General features: G+C 45.6%; 1 protein-coding gene across 3 annotated transcripts in view; it reads right to left on the bottom strand.

Annotated features, from left to right (window-relative positions):
• Positions 1 to 13,368, bottom strand: part of Eftud2 (elongation factor Tu GTP binding domain containing 2) — a 45,174-nt gene that overhangs the window by 18,659 nt on the left and 13,147 nt on the right. For all 3 annotated transcript variants that reach the window (XM_028882629.1, XM_028882630.2, XM_028882631.2), the window contains exons 4-11: positions 13,178 to 13,256; positions 11,791 to 11,866; positions 11,241 to 11,306; positions 10,446 to 10,481; positions 9,202 to 9,292; positions 8,251 to 8,333; positions 5,924 to 6,090; positions 3,265 to 3,389 (exon numbers count right to left, since the gene is read on the bottom strand). In XM_028882629.1, the coding sequence (XP_028738462.1) occupies positions 3,265 to 3,389; positions 5,924 to 6,090; positions 8,251 to 8,333; positions 9,202 to 9,292; positions 10,446 to 10,481; positions 11,241 to 11,306; positions 11,791 to 11,866; positions 13,178 to 13,256 (723 nt within the window). The remainder of the gene's footprint in view (positions 1 to 3,264; positions 3,390 to 5,923; positions 6,091 to 8,250; positions 8,334 to 9,201; positions 9,293 to 10,445; positions 10,482 to 11,240; positions 11,307 to 11,790; positions 11,867 to 13,177; positions 13,257 to 13,368) is intronic.

The raw sequence follows: 13,368 nt of genomic DNA, 5'->3' as shown, positions 1-13,368 counted from the left end.
AAAATTCTATATCCAAAACAGCTTCAAGGCAGCTGGCTGAGATGGTCCAACCTCCCAGACTACTCCAGCTGGGACTTCATTTTTATTCTAATTTTCTCAAGGTTCCCCCAAAGATACCAGCACCCCCAGACAACAGAAAGTAGTCTAGAGAACAACGCCCACATTCCCAAAATATTGTTTATGGATATTTGTTACCATTTAAGGGGGGCTTGGTTACAAGTTGTTATTGGTAATGGTCAGAAAAAAAGCTGAACAAAGATTAGATTCAGGGATCCTGTCAGTAGAGTATGAGACCCTTCATCTCAGGGTCGTGGGTTCAAGTTCCAAGTTGGGTGCCAGGTGAAGCATTTATCTAACTATTATTTATCAATAAAAAGTTGGGAGTCAGATATCAGGGTAAGAACCTGAATGATCAGGAAAGCAGAGAAGCTATCAGTGACCTCCTTTCTCTTCCATTCCTCAATCCAAAGGGGCCAAGATCCTCTCTCAGCCTCGTCTTACTACGTCCTGTCTCCTATCTGTCCTCAGTCCTTAAATACCTCTGTGGCTAATTTTGGTCATCTAGTGGCTAGCTCTGCCCTCTGACTCAAAGCAAACTTTGTTAGAATGTGATTAAGACATCACATCACACAAGTAACCATTTCTCACAAGGCTCAGGGCCTTCTGCAAATAAGAAATTATGCCATCTCAGCCAGCTATGATGAGGTACAAGTTTGAGGCCAGGCTGGGAGACATGCTGAGTTCCAGGTCAACCTAGAATACAAAGTGAAACTAAAGAAAAAAAAACCCACAAAAACATAAAGAAACTGAAGCATAGCTACCTTATGATTCAAGAAACCTTTGATTTTGCTTTTCATGTTGATACAAAGGACATTGAAACACACAAACTTCTTTTGGAATTCTTATCACTTCAGTTTTATCCATTGTCCCTCTACCCATTCAGCCATCCATCCATTTATTTATTTAGGTGCTAAGGATAAATAAAGCCCAGAGCCTCTTGCACACTTAGTACATGCTACCTCAGGCTCCACACTTAGTTCCATCCACCCATGGTTTGTTTACAACTGAAAATAATCAACAGCACTGTCTAACAGCATTAAAGTGCTCACGGTTCCAATGATGAGTTGAAAAGCAGATGTCTGTATGTAATACTGTTTTAAAAACAGATTTATTTTTATTGTATGTGTATGAGTGTTTGTCTGCAAGCATATATGTGCACCATATAAATGCAATGTCCATGGAGGCCAAAAGAGGGCATCATATTCCCTGTAACTGGAGTTACAGACAGTTGTCAAGTGGGTGCTATGAATTGGACCCAGGACCAAGCCAGTATCTCCTTCATGAATAATAAAACAGCAAAGCAGGGACCATAACAAAACTGTAACAATGGTTATGGCAAAAATATCATAGGCAAAGCCAGGTAGTGGTGGTGCACACCTTTAATCCCAGCACTTGGGAGGCAGAAGCAGGTGGATCTTGGTGAGTTCAAGGCCAGCCTGGACTACAGAATGAGTTCCAGGACAGCCAGTACTGTTTTACAGAGAAACTCTGTCTTGAAAAAACCAAAAAAAAAAAAAAAAAAAAAAAAAAAAAAAAAAAACCCACAGGCAAATCTGTCTATCTAATCTATAATCTATCTAGTCTATCTAATCTATCCTCAGGATATAGTAGAATGTTTGCCTAGCTTTTGAATTCAATTCTAGGCACTGCAAAAACAAAACAAAACAAAAAACCCTAAACAGTACAAGATAAAAAAAGCACCAAGAACAAAAGCAGCACCCCGAAACAGGCAGGAGAGAAGAGCTGTGGTGGACTACTATCCACCAGGGTTTTTTTTTTTACTTTTTCTTTTTTTTTTAAAATTTTGTTTTTGTGGTTTTTTTCTTTAAAATTTTAAAAAGTATTTATTTACTTTATGTATGAGTGCTCTATCTGCATGTATGCCTTTATGCCAGAAGATGGCACCAGATCTCATTATAGATGGTTGTGAGGCACCATGTGGTTGCTGGGAATTGAACTCATGACCTCTGAAAGAGTGGCCAGTGCTCTTAACCACTGAGTCATCTCTCCAGACCCATCTATCAGTTTTGAGACCTCTGACATGGCTCGTCTCCCCAGCTCCAACATCAGGGTAACAACAACCCTCTATAGAAATCTCACATTGGCACACAGGACTCTCACAGCTCCTATGAGAATGAGAGTTAATCAGCGAGGCAGAGATGGAAGCCAGAGAGTCCACTGGGTAGGGAAACTGGTCCCAGGGATATGGTGTTGAGGCTCTAGGAATCCATAAATTCATTTACTAGTGCCTGCCAGGGAGGCTTGTAAAGGCTAACTGCAAATCCAATATGCATTCTCAATGAGGCCTATCACATTTCCATGTGCCTAGAGATGGCTGGAAAGCTAGCAAGAAGCACCAGCAGTGAAAGTCTGTCCACCCTGGAGAAGAACTGACAGTGCTTTGTGGGCATCGGGAATTCCCCTCTACAAATCTCTAGGAGGTCTCACTCAAGGAGGGATGTTTATTTCTAAAATGAGCTCTTTTTCAGACAGGGTATCCCTGTGTAGCCCTGGCTGGCCATAAACTCAGATCTGTCTGTCTCTCCTTCTGAGTGCTGGGATTAAAGGCTGGCACCATCACACCTGTTTTCTTCCTAATTATTCAAAAATTGTTGTTATATAGAGAGGGTAGAAAGATGGCTCAGTTGCACAGAGATCACTGGTCTTGTAGAAGACCAGGGTTGAGTTACCAGCACCCACATAAGACGGCTCACACCCACCCGTCTTCTGGTTGCAAGGGATCCCACGTCCTGTTATAGCTTCTAACCTTAACATTCTCTCTCTCATCTTAAAAGGAGGCTGGAAAGACGGTCCAGAAGTTGAAAATACTTGATCTTCCAGAGGATCCAAGCTCACATGGCAGTTCACAACCATCTGTAACTCCAGTTCCACACGGGATCCCAACACTCTCTTTTGGCCTCTGTGGGCACTTGTACACACACACACACACACACACACACACACACACACACACACACACACCAAAAATATTTTTTTTTTATCTTAAAAAAATATTGTCTAGAAACAACTTAGCCTGAAGAAAGGATTTGAGGCCAAAAGGAGCCCCAAATGTGACAGCAACAAGTGATGAAGTATTCCCCCCAACCCCAGCACAGGATATGACAGGAAGCTAATTTCTGAGCCGTTCTGCAGGACAGGGGACACATGAGTGGGGAGCTGGCGACGGCAGCAGGCAGAGCTTACCAAAGGTGTCAGCATAGATCTTGGCAAAGGAGCCCAGTGTGAAGCAGATGCTGTACTGGGAGCTGGAGAAGCAGACGTTGCCCAGGAGCGGGGAAAGGATCAGGTTCTCATCGGTGGAATACATGCTGAAACAGAGACTGCTGTGAGCCAGGGCCAGGCTTCGAGGTAGCCCCGATGCCAGATTCTGCTGCATCACTAACATGCTGCCAAAAGGAAGGGTGGTAACTCCCCATCACAGTCTTCATTCTCCAGTCTCAGGAGGTGCTGCGTAAGATTCTTAAAACTGCCAAAAGCCTGGTCAAGAACATGACGTGATGAAGCTGTTCCCTTATTCCTAATAAGCTGATGTCCCAGAGCTGGGGAGTCCTGTAGTCTTGAAAAAGCTAACGACACAGGACAGACTAGGGAAAACCTGCAGGATAGATAAAAACCTCTGAACGAATGAAGCTAATGTGATCACAGAGGGATACATTTAGGAGACATCTCAATTCCAACACAAATGGTCACATAAAGGAATGGGTCATGCAAGCCTAGCACTCTCAAGGCCCTGGGTTTGAGCCCCAGCACCCATTAAACTAGTTGTGACAGCTTAGCCTTTTATCCCAGCACTCAGGGTGTGTGTGTGTGGGGGGGGGGGTCAGAAGCTCAAGGTCATCCTTGGCTCTATAGGAAGTTCCAGGCAGGGACAGGACAGACACGCACCACTGGGAAGAAAGAGACATAGCAGTGTTGCTCCTCTCCACTGTCAGTCTCCTTATTCTGCCTCGTTTCCCAAATTCATGCTGAAACTTTCATCTCACTGTTTTGTAGAATGCAGAACCCGGCACCGCACACAGTAGGCAAGTGTTCTAGGATGGAGCTAAACTCCAGCCCTAAACTTTCCAAACAACTTGAGACCATTCAGGAAGCCAGGAGTGGAGATGCAGGCCTGTAATCCCAGCATTTGGGAGGCTGGGGCAAGAGGCTCAGGGGCTCAAGGAGTAAGATGGGCTGTGTTCTCCTGATGTACCTAGTACCATATCCTGCAGCCAGACTGTGCTAATGTGGGCTTCCAAGCAACTTAGATGTGTAATTCTATGCCATCTCCCATATTTATCTATGTGAGCCTAAACCTTCCACTTCTTAAGAAGCTAACACATGCAGAACGCACAGCAATTTCTTCATTTACACGGGCCGTGTTAACAGTAAGACAGTGCAGGCCACACCACTCAGCAGCAGGTGCCATATGGCAAGGGTGCTACACCAACTAGCTACTTAATTTCTTTTAACATCCCCATAAGCGACTCTTCATTTACTTAGTTATAAATTTACCGACTCATTTAATTTCACTGTGTGGGTGTATGGCATGTGTGTAGAGGTCAGAGAACATTTTTGTGGTGTCTGTTCCTCCGTCCATCTTTACGTGGGTTCTGGGGATTGAATATAGGTAGTTAGGCTTGCGCAAGTCCTTTATCTGCTCAGCCATCTTGTCGGCCTTCTTTTTGTTTTTTGAGATAGTGTCTCATTCTGTAGCTCAGGTTGACCTCAAAATCATAGCAATTCCCCTGCCTCAGCTTCCCAAGTGCCAGGATTATAGGTGGGGACCATTATGCCTCTCTTATTTTTTTTTTTTTTTTGAGCTGAGGGTCAAACCTAGGGCCTTGTGCTTGCTAGGCAAGTGCTCTACCACTGAGCTAAATCCCCAACCCTATTTTTTTAAATTAAATTTAATTTATTTATTTTGTGTATATGGATGTGCACACCCAGAGACCAGAGGTTGACATTGAGTGTCATTCTCTATTATTCTCCATTTTGATTTTTGAAGTCAGAATCTCTCACTGAACCTGGAGCTCATCAACTGGCCAGACTGGCTAGCCACGGGGTTTCCTGATCTCCACCTCACCATGCTAAGTCACAGGTGTGAGGTACCATTCTAGCTCGTTCCACAGATGTTAAGGATCTGGACTCAGGTCTTCATGAAGCACGCACTTTACTCACTGAGCTGTCTCTCCAGCCCTAATTTGAGTTTCTGAGATAGGGTTCCTCCCTCCATGTTACTCAGACCGACACAGAACTTGCTGTGTACTCTAAGCTAGCTTCAACTCCTAATCCTCCTGCCTTTGGCCTCTCAAGTGCTGGGACCATCGCCATACACCACCACACTGCATCTAGTTTCTTCTTTTTTTTAATAGAAGCAAAAATGAGCTTTTGGGGGCTGAAGAGATGGCTCAGCAGGTAGAATAGCATATTGCTCTTGCACAGGACCGAGGTTGCTCCCTGCACTCAAATGGAGACTCACAACTCTCCGTAACTCTAGCTTAAGGAATCTAACGCTTTTTTTGTAACCTCTGTAGGCATCAGGCAAAACACCTAGATACCTAAATAAACAAATAAATAATGAGCTTTCATAACCTGCCCAACTTTACATGGTTGGTGTTTGGTAAAGGTGAGACTGCTTAGAGTCTATTGATCACAAAACCAGAGCTGTGTTAAACTGCACGGCTGGTTAAGACACTAAGCTGATGAGGTTAGGCTTGGGGGCAGTCCTGTAGAGACCTGACAGGTGCTGTTAGATGTGACAGGCTCACCAACACATGCCACAAGTCTTCAAGGTAAAATTAAGATTTATATAAGCCAGACTCTCCTAAGGACAGGAAATCCACTCCCAGGTGTCTTATACCTTATTAATCCATTGACCTCATCCACAATGTGTCGAAGTTTGTAATAAGCATCTGTTGGAGGCAGCTTCAGCTCCAAGATCAGCCGGTCGATTTTGTTGATGCACACGGTGACTGCTAACCTTTCCTGCACTGCATGCTTGATCAGTCGTTCTGTGTTCAGCATCACCTGAGAAACACAGGACTCTGAAGGCGGAACTACATCTACAGTCAAGCTAAAGAGGACACTCTCAAAGCATTTAGTACAAGGGGGAAATCGCCTGGGGGGGGGGTGTCAGCTGGAGGCATCATCCTCAAGGCAGGTATGGGAATGTAAAGGGTACCTACCCAGCACGACTAAGAAGTAAGGAAACACAATGACAATGCTGAGACCCAGGCTTCTCAGCACTTAGAATGCTACGAAGAACTTAATGGATACAGAAGTACTAGGATGAATGATATCCTTTCTGACCCTGGCTCCATCTCTTTCAGTGATCCTCAGGATTAAGCCCAGAGTCTGGTATATTTGAGAAATGTTGCCTCCGAGCTACATCCCCAACTCTGTTTTAGTCTATTCTGAGACAGGGTGTCACTAAACCCCTCAAGCTAGTCTCAAATGTGCTGTCTTCCTATCTGGGCCTCCAGAGTAGTTAGGATGACAGGTATGTGCCACTGTGCCTGGCTGAACAAGCCACTTTCTTGTTTGCTGTTACTATTATTTATTTCTTTGAGACAACGTCTTACTCTGTAGCCCCAGCCTGCCTCAAACTTGTAGCAACCCTCTTATTTCCCATGTGCTGTGATCACAGACACACAAAGCTACACTCAGGTCGAAGAGGTGACATTTTCAACACCTGTGTGCAGTTGAGTGACAGATGTGTGGGTGGGTATTTCTTAGCTGTGCTCATAGAAGCAATGAGCACCCCAGATCTTTGTTTCTAAAGAGTGGTCTCCACTACACAGGCAGCCAGAGCCCGTTGGAGCAATGGCTGGTTTTAGGACTGGGGCAGGGACAGTGTAAGAAAACAAGCAAGTGCTCAGAACATGATGAGGTAGGTCAAAAGGATGAAAGAGCCCGTTACAAGGAGCTCTGGCTAGTCAAAGATGAGTCAACGAGACCATCAAGATGTATGAGGATATACTGGGTGTGGTGATGTACACCTTTAACCACAGTATTTGGGAGGCAGAAGCAGGCAGATCTCTGTGAATTCATGGCCAGCCTGGCCAGAGTGAGCTCCAGACCAACTTGGGTTATGAAGTGAGATTTCTTTTTCTTTTTTTCTTCTTGAGACAGGGTTTCTGTGTGTACTTTCTACTGTACTGGAACTCACTCTGTAGACCAGGCTGGCTTTGAACTCAGAGAATCGCCTGCCTCTGCTGAGATTAGAGGCATGCGCCCGCCACCCCTGCCTGGCTCTTTTTAACTTTTAAAATTACAGTTATTTATTTTTATGTATGGGGATGTTTTCATGTAATGGCATGGTATGGAGATCAGAGGACAACTTTCAGGAGCCGGTTCTCAGTTTCTACCATGTGTAGGTTCAAGACTGACCTCAAGTCACCAGGCTTGGCAGCAAATGCCTTAACAAACTGAGCCTGCCTGAGTAAGATCTCACTGTTAGCATTAGGTATCTGTACTGGCCTGCCCTTAGGGTCCTGACAAGACGTACCTCAGCTGCAGGCCACTAAGAGCACCTCCTGGGCACATTCGCTACATTTGGTATAAAAGGCAGGCCCTGTACACCTCCCGTCGGTGCCCCTCCCTTCCTCCCTCCCTCCTCTTTCCCTTCCTCATCCCCAGGGACCGGTCCCTGCCCACTTCTCTGCCTCTTCTCTCTCCCCTTCCCCAATAAACCTCCTATGTGGGCCCTGTTGTATGGTGTGACTCCTTCCTGCCATTTTTAAAATACAATACTCATCTCATTACACAAGACAAAGAAAGACAATGATTTGTAAATAGTTTTATGTAACTCGTGGGAGAGGACACATGAGAGAGTGTGTCTCTGGGCACAGAGAAATCATAAAGGGATGAGAGTAAGCTCCTTATACAATGCTTGACAGAGTTTGGACTTTTAAATAAGACACCTCTGGCTCCCCCTGCTGGTATTACACTAGTGATCACATGAATAAAGTTAGTGGCATTACCCAATTTTTCAGTTTAGAAATATAAAAGAATTTCAGCTTCAGTCTCTAACTTTGAACATCACTAGCTTCCCTAAATTTAGATCAACCCTAAGCCTTAATCACACAGACTTTGATGTTCTCTGGCTCCTAGCTCACACGGCACTTTGAGTAATGTGTAGGGGCACAGTAACAGGGGACTAGCTTCTAAGAGACCAGACTAACTTACCCCCTCAGCAGCATCAATGAAAAGGACCACTCCATCCGAGATGCGCAAGCCAGCTGTGACCTCATCAGAAAAATTCACATGTCCTGAAAAGTAAATACCCAGTCATCAGTCATCCCTTGGTGGCATGAGGCAGTTACCTTGCAGGATGACCTGAGGAGCATGGCAAAGTCTTCGAACCCCAAATATTCCTCTTCCTTCCCACAGCACCCGGCAGTGTATAAATTCCTCCCACTAGAGTCCCACCCTGGGATGAAGGTTTCACACAGAAGGTCTCCACACAGAGAAGGTAAAGCAGCTGACATTGCAGCTTAGTTTGATTGGCAATCAACAGAGTTCTGCAAGAGCCATGACTATCTGGAGACAGGGAAAAGACAAAGATGGCCCAGAGCACAAAAGAAAACAAGTCACAGACAAGGCGCTGCTGGGGGATGGGATGGGCTTGGGAGTCAGGCCCTGGGACTTGATGGTGCACTGAAGGCAAATTTCCAAACCCCAAATTGCCCAGACATTAAACACAAACAATTCCGTGTTAATTCAGCCCTTTCCATAAAAGAGTGAGCCGGCAGCAAGGCTCACTGCACCCCTGTCCACTTCTGGAGAAGACAGAGCATGCCGGAGGCCTGGGGGCGTGTCCGGAGGCCTGGGGGCGTGTCCGACTCACTGTGATTTCAGCAGTGCCTACGCACGTGGCCGGACATCAACTGAAATCAGTAAACACAGAGGGTCCCCCAAATTTAAAATTCCATAAGAAAGTAAGAACAGAAGTGAAATCAAAGGCCAGGAGCCCGTGTCGGGTAGTTTGTCAAGGAAAAGGGAGATCTTGGAAAAGAAAATCCAACCATGGTGAAGGGAGAACAAACTCCAGGATGCACCGCTTGGTACTGCTTTGGGAAATGGACACCAACGGAGAAGGGACAAGGCTGTGCCAGTGCAGGGTCAGGGCTGTCCCACCTGGTGTGTCCATGATGTTGAAGAGGTAAGACTTCCCTTTGGTGTCCGGCAGCACCACTGTCACCGGAGTGCTCTTGATGCCAACACCTCTCTGAAATTCAGACACAATGATCAAGACTTCTTCCCGTGTCGGGGAATTCACCCAGCTCTTGGGGTTTGTCAGTTGCTGGCTAATTACACTGATGTCTCTCCTTGTAGTAGATGTAATTCTTTTTACCTAGGCCTCTGTGTGGCATGATCTTGTAGATGAAACACAAACACACACACACACACACACACACACACACAAACACACACTTTTTTTTGTTTTCAACAGTGCTGGGGATAAACTCAGAGCCTTATACATGCTAAGCAAGAATTCTACCAGAGAATTACATCTCCAGCTCCAAAGACAATTTCCTTTTTTGAGAAAGTATTAGAAATCAAACACAAAGGTCTCTTACATGCTGTCTGAGCAATATGCTCAGATCCAAGTTTTATTTTGAGACAGAATCTCACTAAGTTATTCAGGCTGGCCTCATCCTCACTCTGTCACCTCAGTAGGCTCTGAACTTCTTTTTTGGTTGAGACAGGGTCTCACTAAGTTACTCTCAGGCTGGCCTCCAACTCAGAGATCCATCTACCTGCCTCTGCCTCCCAAGTGCTGGGATTAAAATTGCGCCACTATACTCAGCTGGCTTTGAACTTCTTTCTGATGGGCATGCCTCAGCATAGTAACAATGTTGCTATGACGGCTTATCCTGTGAGCATTGCCCTAAATTCTTTTAGTTAACCCTGTGTATGGATGTGAGCTTTCCATGTAGTTCTTGAGAGAAAAGGGGACAGATATAAAGTAGCGAAGAGAAGAGGTGACAGGGGAGGAAGAAAGATCTAGTTGGAACGATAAAAGAATCATAATGAAGCCGTCCACAGAGAAGCCCCTCCTGGAAGGAGATGCACACAGTAGGCATCTTAGGGATTGTCAGGATCTTGTAAAGACCTAGAGTTTTACAAATTTGAACATCACCTCTCAGTATCTGTCTTATGAGGTAGCATTAAATCTACTCAAGGACTGGAAGGCTCCACACCGTGCTCCGGCTTGCCTTCCCAGCTCTCATTATGGGATGGCTGAGAGAGCAGACGTAGGGCAAGGCTGAATGGGAGTGCTATGGCAAAGGCCTCCCCCTCACTCTCCCCATGTTCTCTACAAAACTATGGCTGGTGGGCCTGTGAGAGCAAATTCTAACTTCCCAAGACACACTTACCTCTTGCTCTGTGAAGAGGATGTCGGTATAGCACAGCTGGAAAAAATTCAGTGACATTACCACCTGAATTCAGACTTCTCTCCCGTATGCACACCATCAATCACCTTCCCTCACCTCCTCCCATCTCAAGGGCTTCCCCCAGGAGGAAACTACACCGAAGACAGCAGGCTGTTCCCACAGCAGTTCCAGACAATGAGACCATTCCCGCCCACCCCCACCCCCCATGGAGAATGTTCCTTCATGCGTGGAAAAGGCTGAGTGTGCAGGGTGGTTGGGGGGTGAGCAGTCATTAAAGACCATACCGTGACTGGAGAGCTAAGCTGTATACACAGCACTGGATCTTATAGAATGGCAGAGGGAGCCACGAGCCAGCCTTTAAGTCTCACATGTCACAACAGTCAATCTGGCAGAGTCTGAACATTTATTGCACTGAGACTAGCTGCCACTGTTGGCCTTGTTCAGGCATTTAAATTTACCGTGAAAACAACAAGGTCCAATTGTATGATATTTATAGAACAGGCTATTAATAAAATGACAGGAAAGAGGAGACTATAAAAGTCAGGATACATCACTGAGGAGGGATCCCAAAATGCAGAACAGATCATCTAAAATTACTACAGGTTAATATTCTCCACGCTCCTGAGAAAGCTGAAATTCTTTGCTTACACCTATTAATAAAGTACAATCACACAGCAGCAGTCTGTAGACACCACTGATTATGAGTGCAGGGAGAAGGAAGGGAAGGATCGAGGCATCCCTCTCCATTCCTAACAGCTCGGCCCAAGTTCTACTCACATCTTGGTCATAGCGTTTTCTGATTTCCGGATGTGTCTGCTCTATTAAGCAATCTACAAAACACGTCTGAAAGGGAAGAGATGGGTAAGACTTGCCAATCACAGAGGAAAATCTGTGCCCCTTTCCCCAAGCTCCCAATCCACCATGTAATTCAGGCATGAAGGGAGGAAGAGGAAAACAAGGAGGATTATGGGACAGCAAAGGATTAACACAGAAGCCATAAGATTATTTTTCAATGAAAGATGAAAGCTTTCTTGGAAATACCTCCCTCAGGAAATAAAAAGCTATAAAAATCAAAGTAAGGCTCAATTTTCACTTTCTGTCCAGATGTAAACACACTGCTCAGGCATGTAAGTGGCTTAGGAACAGGCTCCAGAAATGCTGGAATTTCACAACAGTTCCAAAAGAGCATGCAGGGAGTCTTGTCTTCTTGTCCCCAAACCACCCACTCTGCCTTAGGACTTCAAACTTTCATCACTGTGACTCTAAGGGCTCAGAGGATGAGCAGGTACAAAGAGAAATCCTGTTCCAAAAAGCAGAACAGTCTCACCTTGCCGTGGTGGAGATGGCCACAAAGGGTCACGTTTCGGATGAGCTCTGAGTTGTCCATCAGATCTGCTAAGAAACTGGAAGAAGAAAGGCAAAGAGAAAAGGAACTATAACAGAAGCCGCCCCACCCCAACAGGGTGGCACAAAGGTGTTTTAGCTATTTTCAGCCAGGACAACTTTTAGTCCAACTGCAGAATACCCAGAGAAGAGTATCTGGATCTACATGGCCCTGGCTGGGGGTGCCATGAGACAACACAACCCAAAAACAGACCAGTGCCCTTCAGATGAAAGGGTGGGTGCGTGCGTGCGTGCGTGCGTGCGTGCGTGCGTGCGTGCGTGCGTGCGTGCGTAGGTCACAGAATGCGTGGGGAGGCTGGAGGACAGCTTTTGGGAACTGTTTCTCTCTTGCCATGTGAGTCTCAGGAATAAACTTAGGCTGGTAGACTTGTCTACCCCACTGGACCACCACGCTCACCCTCACAGGGATTTCAACAGTAAAATGATTGAAAAAGAAAGGCTGACTGAAGAAAAGGCAGGCATGGTGGATCACGCCTGTAATCTCAGGGCCTAGGTGGTGAAGTGTGCAGCTGCGGAATCAAGACCAGCCAGGGATGCACGAGACCCTGGACAGCGGAGAGACAAGATGGATACACAGAACAGCTGGGCACAGTGGTACAGGTTTATAATCTCAATACTTAGGAGGTGAGGGGGGCGGGGGCGGGCAGGAATTTAATTTCATCCTTGGGAATTTTTGTCTTCAAAAAAAAAGGAACAAAAATCAGGCTGGGCTGTGGTGGCACACCCCTTTAATCCCAGACTCAGGAGGCAGAAGCAGATGGATCTCTGAATTCGAGGCCAGCATGATCTACAGATTGGGTTCCAAGGTAGCCAGGGATACTCCAAGAAACCTTGTCTCAAAAAACCAAAACAACAACCCCACCCACCCACCCACCCCCTGCACAAAAACAAGAACAAAAAACCCCACCACCATCAAAATATATAGAGAGAGAGACAGAGACAGACAGATAGTCAACAATAAAAGGTTATCAGCAGGGGCTTCCTGGAGCCATTTTCCAGCTGCTAATCACAGCTGTGGTGATCTCAATGCTGATAACTGTTAACACCCCATTCATCTCAAAGGCTGGCTCCCAGGACTACCCTGGGTTAGAGGCAGTGCTGGGACAGAGGAAGAAGAAACAGCTGACATCTGGATGAAAGCTGGGAGAAAAGACTGAACTTAAATATTCCAGCAGCCATAGTTCTGGTGGATCATAAAAAGCCACTGTCATAATTCTTTGGCTCCTTCAATCATAAACCACATTTTCCTGCCTTAAGAAAAGATGGCTGCACTATTTCTTCAAAGAACTGAGTGAGACCTTATAACTTACTCCATCTCATACACCGTGACAGGTAATGTCTGCTCCATCAGAGTGAATTTCTTGGTTTTCACTGGCTTTATAATGGGCTCTAGGGGGGAAAAAGAAAAGTAGTGACATGTAGTTAAGTATAAACCAAAAATACAGAACTCGATTCCACTGGATTGGGCTTTAGAGCACATGATATAAAATATCAATTTGTT

Source organism: Peromyscus leucopus, chromosome 8b (assembly GCF_004664715.2).
Source record: "Peromyscus leucopus breed LL Stock chromosome 8b, UCI_PerLeu_2.1, whole genome shotgun sequence".
Lineage (NCBI taxonomy): Eukaryota > Metazoa > Chordata > Mammalia > Rodentia > Cricetidae > Peromyscus > Peromyscus leucopus.
Note: the sequence above shows the minus strand (reverse complement) of the source record. Positions and strands in the feature narration are given on the sequence as shown.